At 37.9% G+C, this 13,326-nt stretch overlaps 1 protein-coding gene across 7 annotated transcripts in view; it reads left to right on the forward strand.

Moving 5' to 3' along the window:
• Positions 1–13,326, forward strand: part of CLEC16A (C-type lectin domain containing 16A) — a 59,399-nt gene that overhangs the window by 23,254 nt on the left and 22,819 nt on the right. For all 7 annotated transcript variants that reach the window (XR_007778799.1, XM_050979967.1, XM_050979966.1 and 4 more), the window contains exons 12-18: positions 2,847–2,947; positions 3,682–3,804; positions 5,176–5,285; positions 5,759–5,803; positions 6,367–6,417; positions 7,116–7,244; positions 10,782–10,902. Coding sequence is in view for 6 of the 7 variants with exons in the window: in XM_050979967.1 (XP_050835924.1) it covers positions 2,847–2,947; positions 3,682–3,804; positions 5,176–5,285; positions 5,759–5,803; positions 6,367–6,417; positions 7,116–7,244; positions 10,782–10,902 (680 nt within the window). In the remaining variant the exon portion in view is untranslated. The remainder of the gene's footprint in view (positions 1–2,846; positions 2,948–3,681; positions 3,805–5,175; positions 5,286–5,758; positions 5,804–6,366; positions 6,418–7,115; positions 7,245–10,781; positions 10,903–13,326) is intronic.

The raw sequence follows: 13,326 nt of genomic DNA on the forward strand, positions 1-13,326 counted from the left end.
TTGTATTTTATTATGCCAAGTATAATATTTGAAACAGCAGCTACATTTCTCAAGAGACTTGCTTCAGTATGTGTAGTTTCTGTCCTACACTGGTTGGAATCACTGATCCTTGTGCATAAGGCACCGTGTGGGAGGGGAAAATGCAGGGACCTCTATGCCACACTGGAACTGAAGCTTCCACACCTGCAATAGTCATTAATGCTTGTGGTGACAGTGCTCCCTAGTGTGTTGCAGCCTTCAGTTGTGGACATACTCCACAAGAATAAATAATTTGAGGAACACTTGTATGGCATTTGATCTGCTGCTTCTATCAAGCCCTTCATAAAAGACCAGTAAAGGAAGCAAATACTTACAGAGTTAAGAAATACATGTGAAAATACTTAACCATGTAGCCTTTACTATGAAAACTGTTTTTTTTTTTTTTTTTTTTGTTTAAAAGAGTCCAATAGTTGTTGAAAAATAAATGGAAAACAGCACAGATGGCAGTTAAAAATCTGCAGCTGTAAAAGCTAAGTCAAGATTTTAATTTCCCTTAGCCCTTTTCCTACTGTGAAAAACAAAAGAAAAAGCTGAAGTATTTTAGGTGTTATTTTGATAGGCCTCACTACTGGAAAATTTAAGCTTAAAGACATGTTTTAAATTAGCTTTGTTTTATGAAATGCTGCACAGCAAAGCTTTTTTCCAAAGCATGTCAAATCCTCATGCTATGTTGTGGCTTCTGTTGCTATTTTCTTAGGCATACGTTTTTCTGGGTCTGTTGTGTATTTAGTCTAAATGAGGAACATTGGAGAGGGGGATTCTTGGAAGCTTTTTCAGCCTCAGATTATTGTGGCTGAGACAGATAATGCTGATAAGATGCTGTGAAGAAGCATCTGCAATGAAAATGGTATCTCTTGCTGCTCTGTAATGATTTTTTTTTAAAGTTTCATAATTTCATGAATCTAATTAGTATGTAGGGGAAAACAATGAAAATGCATTAGGCATCACAGAAGTCATTTAATACTCTGTAATATTGGTATTAATGGAACAACTACTGATACCTCAGCAGCTTTGACCTGGTAAAACTTTGGCTTTAATGAAATTATATTAAATAATACTTTTATAGTTTAGGGCTTAGGTTGTTTACTGTCTGCTTTGGTCTGAAAACAAACCAAGTGTTATCTTGCATTTAAGTATTTTAATATCTTGGTCCTCTTTGTTCTTTAGACCTTGAAGCTGAGCTCATTTTATGGAATGAAGAGCCCCCCATCTGAGGGTGCCTCGAGGCTTGTAGAGCTTGGATAATGCTTAGGAAACATGAAGGCTCTCTTGGCATGTTTTCAACATTGCTAATTCTTTAGGTTGTTTTTCCTTGAGTGGTTACATTCTTTTGAGATCTACAATATGTGGGCAGTTTGACTTAAGCACTCTGAGCGATGTTGAACTTGGGCACAGAGAGACCACTGCCGGTGGCAGCTCTGGTACACGAGCGCTGGAATCCTGGCTCAGAAATGCACAGACTGTGCAGCCAGTGCTTCTGTGACATGAGCTGAGCAGGGAGCAGCGTGGGCTGGGGTGTTGGCCACTGCCTGGTCACTGCTGGTTTCAGTAAGAGACAGCCCTGTGCTGGCACCTGCCTGGAGCTGCCGGGAACTTCCCGTGCTTTGTTGTGCTTTGGGCGCCGCGGCTTTCCTGGGAGCACTTGGTGTGACCAGGAGGGCGCCACAGGTCTGGAGTGGTGATTGAAGTGTCTTGTATTCTGCTCTCTGATAGCCCTTCTGACCCCCAGGAACCACAGCAGGGAGTTTGTAGTGCCTGCTTCTTGTCTGCTGGGCCTGAGCACAGCAAAATTTGTTGGCTTCTGTGACTTCGATGTTATTTTTATGTATTTTTTTTGAATGTACTTTAGATAATGTAAGGATATTTTCCTTTGACTGTTAAAATATAGTTTAACAGCTAGGAATAAACCCTTTCCACACTGTCATCTCCTGATGACTGTGACACTACCTTGATGAATCATTTGTTTAGCTGGGCCAGTTGTGAAAATATATTTAGTTTTTGCATGTGCTCTGAACTTGAACTACTGACTGGATGCAAGCCATCTTAAGACCAGAAGTGAAGCTGCCTTGCCATCGGGCCTGTGCTAATATCAGGTTAATCTCAGCCAAATGCCTTCTGGATTACACTGACTTTTGTTGTCTTTCCAATGTACATGTAAAGAAAAGATGAACTTGGCCCTGTTGGTAACTTCCTGTATATGTGTCGTAGGTCACAAGTGTTTAAATTCGGGTAAACAAAGCTCATCTGCAATCCAAAGCTTTTTTCTCTCTCCAGATATTCTCTCCTAGTTAATATTTCTTTCCTATAACTGTTGGAACAGTAAAACTGTTGCTTTAGAAAAACCTAGTTTCCTCCAAACTTCTCGTAAAAATGCTTACTTGTAATAGTAAGAGCTTTTCAATTCTGTTTAGCACATGAGTTTTAAAAGAGTCTCTTTTATACAACAGTGATAGCAGCTCCTTAAATTTACTTAGGTATGCACTTAAAGCAAGCTCTGCAGTGATTCTGTGTGCTTACTAAACAGGCTACAAACAACCCAGTAAATGTTTGAACAAGCAGTTCTTGGGAAAGTATTATGTAATGAATCTGGTTAAAACTCAGAATTATTGTCAGTATGTAAATACAAAGCATGGCTGTAATCTGAGTACCCTGCAACAGAAACTCTGTAACAGAAGTCTTTTGTTATGATGGCTGAAAATGTGCATTACTGTGAATTTGCCTCTTCCATTAACTACATGTACAATAAGATAGTTACCCATTTTTCTATAGATTTTTTTTAACTGTTTCTAAATTACTCCTTTCCACAGGCCTTTTCTTGATATGGTCTATAATGCACTGGACTGTCCTGAAGATGATTACTACGCCCTCTTTGTGCTCTGTCTTTTATATGCAATGTCACACAACAAAGGTAAGTGCTGTTATCTGGAGGTAACTGCAAGGCCAGGATTGGCAGATGCTGTAAACCTCAATAGAGTCATCTTCTGATTTATGGGGTTCTTTGTTGCTGTTCTTTAGAATGGGACAGGAGGATCCCCACAATCCATAATTGTGTATTGCTCTAAGAGGTCTCCCAGCAAACCAGCCTTTCTTGAGAAAGAACTTTGATATTTTAGAGGACTATGTTAAAGAAAAATGGGATTAGTTTCCTTATATAACAAGTCAGTGAAATTTTTATTTCTGTTGGGGAAGATACTAAATAGGGCTACTACAAAATAAAATTCCTATTTAGTTTAAACATATATGAACAGATTACTTAACTACCAAAGCAGAATTTAAAATCAGACTTTGGTCTTCTCTCCTTTAGCCATTATGCTCTCCAGATGTCTGGCTTGACTTTGATTTGATTTAGATGCAAACATATAATCTGAGAATTTCAGAAGCAGCAAAATCGTTTGCATTTCACCAACCACTTTGGGATTTTGGGGCCACCCAGTAGGCCCCATTTAAGGCTGAGAATTTTCAGGGACTCATCAATGTGTTTGGTCTTTGTTGTCCCTCCTTTTCCTTGTCATACAAAGTCAAAGCCTAGTGTCCTATTGCTAATTGTTCCCTTCTGAGAAAGCTGCTATGGTCTATTAAATGCTTGCCTTTGGACACTCTTGTTTTCTAATTTGCATTTTTTTTCCTTCACCCCCATGAAAGGACTTGACTCAGTCAAGTTGGAGAGAATTCAACTTCCAGCTCAACATGCTGAAGAGAGAAATTCATATAATCATGTCCTTGCAGAGGGGCTCATCAGGATAATGAATTATGCTGCACAACCAGGTATTGCTTTTCCAGGGTTTGTTTTTCCTTCCAAGGTAAAATTTTTGAAGATGGAAAAAAGCTACTTAGCCTCTTGTCTTTGAGGGGAAAGTGACTGTTCAGCTTTCTCTTTGATGAGCAGTATGTAGATATGGTTTGTGTAAGACAGCTATTGGCTTTTCCTTGGTTGGTGAGGAACCAGAAACTCTGGATTTGTGCTCAGCAGTTGTTTTGATACTCAGAACTATACAAGGATCTGTTGTCTTAATTCATACTTTCTGCACTTTTGAATAAACAAAAATTGAGATTTTTGAGGGGTTTTCCCTTAATGGATTTCATCCTGAAAATATGATCTGTCTCATCTTTGCTTGTAGAAATAATTTCAGTTGAGAAATAATCTTGAAAACTATGGTATGCTTTACTATAGCAGTCCTTTATCTGTAGCTCTAGGGGATAGCAAATTTTCCCATACCTTTTTAAAATTTCAGATCGTACTTTCAGTTCTGAACTGTTCTGCAGAAAGCATGGAGTTTTTTCTCATTTCACAAAAAAAGGCAGGGTTACAGTGTTCCATGACCTGTTCCATGAAAATATGATTTTTGTTCAAGCCACACCTCTCCTCCTTGCACTTGCCCCCTTAAAACTTTAAATGGGTAGAACTTGTTTTCCACAGAAACTGCCACACTATCAAATTTTTGAATGTCTTTAGAATAAAAATCTGTTTGTTTGACTTGCAAAAATGCTCTACAGCATATTAACTTGTGCTGATGTGTCATGCATCAAAGACACGTTCATATACGAAGAGTTTGTACCTGCAGCAGCAGGAAGGAGTGCAAATGAGGATATGTATTTGTTTAAATAAAAGCATATCTGGGGAGGGAAGTGCTGGGGAAGGATGGAAATGGGGGCTTTTTTATTCAGCTTGCTGCATGCTGTGTAGAACATCTCCTTTTCTCTCTTCAAGGGAAAGCTGTGCCTTGTTAGTGTGCTATATTAAAAGCTTCCTTTCACCTTGTAGCTTCGTCCATCACAAATGTCTGGGATCTGAAATGTCTGTTGTAATTTTAGAGTAATTCAACCTGTGCAGCAGATTGGTTTTGCTGCCTTTATCAATGTTTGGGCTTACTGTTCAAGAGTATTAATCTTTGCCTTCTCATTGAATGGTTCTGCTTTAAATTTTCTTCTGTTGTAAATAACTCCTCCAGTTTTTTTTCTTTATAGATATCAGCATAGTAAGGCAGCACCAGCACTCATCCCTGTCTGATGGGGGTGGGAGAGAGGAGCCAAGTTTGATAATTGCAGGAAGAGTAGAAACATTTAAGAACGTGGGATGATCACAAGAGCTGTAACTAAACTGCTACTATTTTGTATGTTGGAATTTTCTTTTCACAGATGGAAAAATTCGTTTGGCAACTTTAGAACTTGGCTGCCTATTGCTGAAGCAGCTTGTGTTTTCCAAAAATGGCAGGATCATAAAAAGTGTTCACCTTGATTGTCTTGAGGTGAGTGCTTTCTTTGAAATTCCCAGTCACTGCATTACTGGTGTCTGAGTCTCAGAGTATAGTTGAATAAATTTGTTTTATTTCTGATTGCAATAAGCCTTAATGGGAAATTTGAGCTTCTGGAACATCTTTGCATTGGTAGCTCTGTGCTGTGAATATCATAACCTGTGCTCTGTTCTCATCTCTACTATTTCAACTTGTAACTTCTCCAGCAGTTTTTTATTTCATTGTCTCTCTGAAACTTGTATGTTATCCATCTCAATAATGTAAAGAAAAGTGCTTTTGAAATAATAAATAATAAACTCAAATAAGCTGCATTTTCATAGGTGCAAGAACTGTATTCTATCAAATTCTGGGATTAAGGCCATGAATTATTAGACAGTCTGTTCTGTATGAGTGTTTGGGTGGGTTTTTAATGTGACTAATAAGTAAGTGGTGTATGTATTCTCTGAAATGCATTTTCTCTTTCCTAGGGTGCAAGGGAGGAAAGTGTTCATCTCCTTCGCCGTTTCTATAAGGTAAATATGCAGAATGCTGTAAGAAAAAGGTCCTTTACCTATGGGGAATGTCTATAGCCCAGTCTTGACATGGTGACCAAAGAAGCACCTTTTTTAAGATGGGAACTCCAAATTTGTGATAGAGAAGAGGAAGTGTTTGCTTGGAGAATTCCTCTCCTTTCAACCCTTCCCATACCACCCTGACCTCTGTCACAAAGGGCTGTTGGAATACTCAGAGGGTTTGTACTGGAGATCAAGTTTATCATTGACACTAATGTGGAATATGTTTGGTTTTGACATTGCTTTTTATTTGTATCGTATCTGAAATGATGATCTAAAGTTTTGTCTATTTTTTTCTCTTATTGGAAACGTTTTTCTTTTACATGTGTGTTGTAAACAATGAAAGAAATTAATTTTTTTAGCCCTAGGCATTAATTTCCTAAATGTGTCAGCAGAGCTGCTGAAGGGCTCAGCAGTGCCCTGCAGCCCTGGCCTCCTTTCACAGACACACTGTACAGAACCAAACCTGACAGAGCCCCAAACAGCAAGGCTTCATGGGATGTCCATGTTCTTTCTTTTGGAAGGGAGAAGAAATCTTTCTGGATATGTTTGAAGATGAATACAGGAGTATGACAGTAAGTCAGATCCCTTCTACCCTGGCAAATCCTCAAACCCAGATACAGCACAGGAATAAGAAAAAGTGCTGATAGCTGCTGAGCACACTGGGGTCTTTATTGCTGGGAGTAGGATAACAAAATGTGGGTGGTGTTTTTGCCTCGGAGAAGTTGTGTCTATACTTACATAAACTATGTGAAACTTCACAGCTCTTTGTTTAATAAAATTCCATTACTTACAAAATTGAGTATACAAACATTGCTTCAGCCTCCTAAATGGGACACTGGATTTATTATTTTTCTCTAAACATTATGAAAATCTTCCTATACCTGTCTGAAGCTCAGCATGTTTTCTCTTTTGAGAAAGTTCTTTTTCGAGAGAAAAAGTTATGAGAAATTTCCTTGTGATTGAAGTAACCACAAATTTAAGTCAAAATTTGAAAGCAAACCTGGCAGAATTTGGTTTTTAGTATTTGGGAAATATCTTCTCTGTACTGTTCTGTAGTTTTTCCTGTGTTTTATTTGTATGGAAACTTTGGCAGTGTGTCTGGGGACAATGAGAGGTTGCATGTAGTAAATGAAAAACTGCATGTAAGCCCTTAAATAAGACATGGTATTAAAAATTCTCAGAATATTAAAATATGCAACGAGTTCTATTTGAAACAAGAGGCAAATGCTTATTGTTCTGTATGCTAACCAGTGCTAAAATATTTCTGTAGATGAAACCTATGAATGTAGAATACTTGATGATGGATGCCTCAATCTTGCTACCCCCAACGGGGACACCTCTGACAGGAATTGATTTTGTGAAGAGGTTGCCTTGTGGAGATGTAGAAAGAACACGAAGAGTGAGTAAGACTGTTTTCCTACATCTGCTCATGACAAAGTGATGCCAAAATCATTGAGCAATTCTAGGAATACAAATACTTTTCTTTGAAAACTGCTTGATTGGAAGCTTCATCTATAAAATCATCGAGGCTTGCTGCAGACATATCTTTGTAGAGTACATACAGTAATTACCTGCCCCAGTGGGGAAACTTTTTCTCTGTATTTTTGTGTGTAGTCAACACAACATGTTCTTGCACTGGGGTTTAAATTGTCAGACCATACAGAAAGCTACATAAAAAGACATTTTGAAGACACTTGATATATTGTCAGCTTCTTTTGTGATCTGCTATCTCAGTTATATTCCTGTAGTAAGAATCTCTGAGGAAGACTGACTGGCTTTGGATCACTCGTATTTCTAGACATGGCAAAACATTTAATTTTACTTGACAGTTCATCTTGCCAAGGTAATTTGTGATAGAAATTTGAGAATGAAGAGAGAACCAGCCATGTATGTATTTTTGTGACTGACACAATCTGTAGAGGTGATATTGACCTGAATGACAACATCCTTATTTCCATTCTTGGTTAATCAGTTCTTGGCCCTTACCTGGCTGTGTCCTGGAAGCCTTGCAGTGTCAAATCTAAGAGATATGTTTTTTTCCTTCAAGAGTACTTGAATATACTTACATAATATAATTATCTAAATGCAAAGAAACTTAGAAAACAGCACTTCCCAAATAATGATTTTGTGCAGTAACATATTTCCAGGAATCTTCTTGCTTGTAAGTCACACAGCTTTTTGTTATCACAGCAAGTTGTTGGATAGAATACTGTGAATTATTTTGAAAAGTATTATTCTTGGAAAGCAGAAATGCTTCCTGAAATTCTCTAAGGTGTTCAACAGAAAGATACTTAGAAATGCACATTAGTGGGAAATGACTGTTCCAGGATTTTCATGTGCTAAATAAGGAATAGCTTAACTTCCATTGGTGGAAATAAAAAAAAATCAATAAAATTATTCCTGTAGATCCTTTGGGATGAAAAGGTCTCTGTCATGAGCAAGAATTCCCAGAATGATTCCTTGTTGGTGTTCCTTCTCCAGTCACATTGCACTCAGGGTTTGGTATCTCCTTCTTTCCTGTGCTGCTTCCTTGCAGCCAGGCTGCCAAGCCCTGGCTGACCTAGCAGGACAAAATGCTGGAGTCAGGTATACCTTGGGACATTGCTGCTGCCACTCAACCTGCTCAGGTTCTAAGGATGCTTTGAAATGGAAAAAGATTTGATTCTGAGCATGCTCTGACATGATTCAGAAAAGTTCCCAAATTTTATTTCACTAGCAAGTGATCTTTGATTATATTATGAGTTCTTAACTGTTAGGATCTGACTTCTTGCTATAGAAAGTCCCTGTAAGTGGCAGCTCTTCTCCTCTTTAACAACTTTAGGAGCTCTCAAAAATCTCACTTTGTAAGAAGTTTTTGAAGTACTAAGAGCACTTTTTCTTGGGAATGTAATAAGATAGTGGTAGGTTTCCCTGCAAATTGCAGTTTCTTTGCACATAGACCATGTATACAGATGAGGAAATCAGCATCATAGTGCATAATACTTTAATGTTGGTAGAAATCCGTATCTGTTCCAAGTTAACCAAAAAACCAAAAGTCAGCCAAAAAAATTCTAGGCCACAGAACTTTTCTATTGTTTTGTTGAGATCTGATAAAATGTGTTAGGCACAATATATTGACGTTGGTAACCAGCTATGGGCTGTCAGTGTTGTAGGAAGCACAGCAGTTTCCATTTCAACTGATATTCTTGTTCATTTCATGTTTTTTGCAAAGGCTAAAGTTCTAATTTTATTTTCTGCTCCTGTGCTTTATTCTGCATTAAATGTGATTACATGTTTGGAAATGAGTGTCATCAGTTTTATAGGAAAAGAATGTGATAAAAATTAATGCAGTCTAGGAGGAAGAGGTTTGAGGGGGCAGATAAGTGAAAGCTGAGTGATGGTTGCCCTCAAAATTAAAAAAAAAACCAAACCAAACCCAAACAAAACCTTTGTTGGGTTTAACTGTTGGGTTACCAAAAATGGCAAGATTTTCCTGTTCTTGGTTGAATTTGGCAAATATTAAACCAAATACTGTGAATTCTTCTTGAAGCACTTGGTAGGAAAACTGCTTTATAGTAATCCTGCATAATTTCAGTAAATCCTCAATACATTAGAATGCAGTCTGCCTAAATGGGAGTGATCATCTCACATTCTGAAGTGACTCTGTTCTCATGAATTAGATGGTATTGTTGTCATGTTTTTGTTAGATATCCTGATGCCCTTTGCTCCACATAATGATATTGCCCTGTTAAATTTCCACTGCGTACCAAAGCCATTGCTTTGGAGTCATTTCGTGGAAGAACCTGATACATGGCTTCCCTCTCTTCATCCCTGTTCTCCCAGAAATTCTTGGAAGAACTGCCAGTAGAGAGCTGGCCAAACACTCACAGTTCTACTTCACAGGAGCCACTGTTCTGTTGATTTTAAAAACAGAGGAGTAAAGGGTTTTCCCTTAAAGCACTTCAGCTTTGTTTTTCCTAATACTTCCTGCAATCTGGGAGTTTCTGGGCACTGCAGCTGTTCATGAATTCAATGCTGTTACTGTAAAGCAGCAGTTAATTTACAGTACACCACAGAATTACTGTGTAAGAAACTCTTAAATAGCAGAACACCGGAAGTAATAAAAAATGATTTTTCATTTGCTGTACTGAAAAGGCAGTCCTTGTAGGGAAAGAGGATTATAAATGGTGCCTTTCAAAATGTGGCTAATAAAATGATTGTTCTTTGACACTTTGGGTCTTTGCATACCATATGCCATGAATTTGTAAATCAAAACTAGCATATTCATTTCACAGAGCAGCTGTTGAAAGTTTCTTGGGACTGTTGCAGCTTTCAGAATGCTTTGCCCTGATGAAGACCTTCTGAGAATACAAATTAAGTGCTCTGAGAAAGTTACATGTGGCTAGTTTTAGTGAGAACAGCAAATTGAAATGCAGAAATCCCCTCTGTGTCTCTCTTAACTTGCAGACATGTTAGTTAGACTTGGCCAGAAAAGTTATTACTGTTTTAAGTTCAAAATATGAGAGTCTCTGAAGGTTGGTTGTGTAGGTGTCTGTAGCATAGAAGTATTGCAAATACAATCAGTCTTAAAGTAATGATTAAATAAAAATATTCCAAGATTGTTTTTGCTTAAACAGCTCCTGTAATTGTTTCCCTGTCAGTCACAATCTAAGTGTGCCAGTGAGACAAAGGCTCTGCTGCTTCTACTTCACTGAAAATAAATGGCATGTTTCAGCTTCTTTTATGTCTTTTTTTAACTAAGTTGGAAATTACATTCTACTTTTTCAATATAAAAGGTATTAAAATTTTAATTTCAATTTTAAATGTATTAAAAAGACTTGCTGTAGGACAGCAAACTGGGGAGTTGTAAAGGCCAGTATATGTTTGTAAGATTCTGTTAAAATATGTAGTATTTGGTGTAAAAATATTCTGGTAATCTTTTCTTTAATTTCTCAAGGCAATCAGAGTTTTCTTTATGCTCCGTTCACTGTCACTGCACTTGCAAGGTGAGCTGGAAACTCAGTTACCACTCACAAGGGAGGGAGATCTGATAAAGGCAGATGATGTTCTGGATCTGAGTAAGTAGCCCCTCAATTTCCTAAATAGTCTGATACAAAAATTACTGACTTTTTTTTCTCCTAAACTGCTTGTTACTGCTATTCTTACTTAAACTACCTGAATTGAAGTAGCACAGTGTTGAGGTTCTGCTGTGTGTTGTAGCATAAGAGTGTATTTTCCAGTTTGAGTGTTTGCCCAAACAAGAGAGACAGGAGAATGTCAGCGTTTTGGCATAAAGCACTCAGGATGCACATGATTGCATAGGTGCCATACCTTGGGAGGAGACTTTGCAGTGGGCAAAGCGAGACCCCAAAAATTACATTTGTGTGTCTTTTTTAAATATCACTTTGGAGGTGTTGTTGATTTCATAAATTTTCCTCAACCTCTATTAATGCCACACTTTTAAAATTCTTGGGAACATTAAGATGCCTTCAGTGTTTATGCTTGTTTTATACAAATCCTTTCAAGAGTGGAGTAGAGGTTAACATGATCCAGTAATGGTTTCAGCTACTGTTTTGATTTGGAAAAATCCCACAGAACTGTATCAAAATAGCTCTTTTTTTCCTTTTGCCTGAATGTAATGATGGTGTTCTATGTGAGCTTGATGAGGGAGATTCAAGTTTCTTGTAAAGAAGCATTTTCAATATTTTGATGCACATATGTTAAATGCAAACCTTTAGATGTAGTTACAAGGTTGTCACCAGTATATATGAATGTATCAATAGAGAGTCTGGTAATCCCACAAAAGGTTCATTCCATACTGCTGGATAGGCTGTCACCAGAATTACAGCTTCTGTTACTTTGCAGCGTTTTTCTGACTGTAAATAGTTTTGAAGCAATTGCATATTTTGTGATAACTGTCTCACTTAGACTGCCTGTGAGGCTGGAGGTGTTTTCAATCTTGTTTAGCAGCTGGCTGTGTGAAAGCACTGGCAGCTCAAATTAACAGCCTCAGTGCTTGGTTTCAGGTGGTAACAGGATTCTGTTAGTTTAATGTTTTAAATGCCATGGCCAAGAGGTAAATGAGGATACATTTAAAGCTGTTATTTCTTTGCTGAAACTGAAAAAAAGCGACATAATAGTTAAGTTTCTTCGCAGACTTGCAGACAGAGTGAGCTGGTTTTAAAAGGCCATCACAGTCAACGTTTTTTAAAAAAAATTTCAGAAAATTTTATGATGGAATAATTGAGGTTGTAAGGAACTTCAGTAGATCATCTAGTCTAACGCCCTGCTCAAACCCAGGGTCAGCTAAAAAAAGGTGTCCAGGACAATTTGTCATATTTGTGGCAAAGAGAGTAACCCAAAATGTGGTACAGGTGTATAACCAGGTACACATCCTCTAACTTGAGCTAAATGTACTTCATAGGAACAAGGTGGATTCATGATTGGTTGCTTTCTTAGTTAGTAAAGCAGGCTATCATCCCAGAAGGGCTGCCTTTAGTTGGGAAGAGTTCTTCCTGTGAAGTGGGAGGTGCTGCATTCACTATCTCCAGCCTAATGCTTATCTTGGGCTGCCAGCTGTGCATACAAAGGGCTAAAAGTTTTCTGTAAGAGCTTTTAACGTCTGCAGATAATTTCTGGAATTGGGATGACTGGAAATTGTAAAATCATTAAAGATCAAGCCCCACGGCAGGTCAGGTGCATTTAGACCATATCAAGTAGCTGTTAGACTCATAAAGATTTCTTACAATAGAGTCTTTTCAGGCAAATATTTTTATAAACCCAGGCAACTATTTTCCCTGAATTTACATCTTCAGCACTGCAAGCAGCTGAGGTCTGTAAACTCTCCTTCCTTGGCTGTATTTCCTAAAACTTGGGTTTTTCTTGGAGAAGTTCACAGAAATCTTGGATCCATGTAATGGAGGTGTAGTGTCCAAACTGGTTCCAAGCTTCATTTTGCTTGAGGAGAAATTAGCCATTGCTGTTAATCTCAGTTCTCTGCATCAGTGTCACACCAGGAAGCCATTCAGCCTGTGGTTCACTGTAATCAGACCAAATTTGAATAGTACTGAAATTTACTGGGCTTGATATTTTCATCTGAATGTGGTTGGGTATCTCTAGCTGTTTCATAGCATAGCTGTAAGTATTCTTATATCAGTTCACTGAAAATGTGTTTAACCACACTTTCTCTTCTGTTTTTGTCATCAAGGATGACAGTTTGACTCTTCAGCAGCTGTGAACTAGAAACAATCATGTAAATGGACTACATTCAGTTGTATAGACTCAAAGGATTCCTGTAACAGTTGCCTAGTAAATGAGTAACTTTCCTTTCTGTTCTTTTAAAGACTTTTACAGTAATGCTTTTCTTCAAGGTGTTGTCAGGTCTAAAATAAAAACTTTCTGTTCTGGAAAGCATTCTGCCCTTTGAGTTCCTGAAGTAGTGCATTTTTGTACTTGGGCAGTTGAATTTGTACAGCAAGTATTTTAACCTGCTCACTGTTGTA

Source organism: Serinus canaria, chromosome 14 (assembly GCF_022539315.1).
Source record: "Serinus canaria isolate serCan28SL12 chromosome 14, serCan2020, whole genome shotgun sequence".
Lineage (NCBI taxonomy): Eukaryota > Metazoa > Chordata > Aves > Passeriformes > Fringillidae > Serinus > Serinus canaria.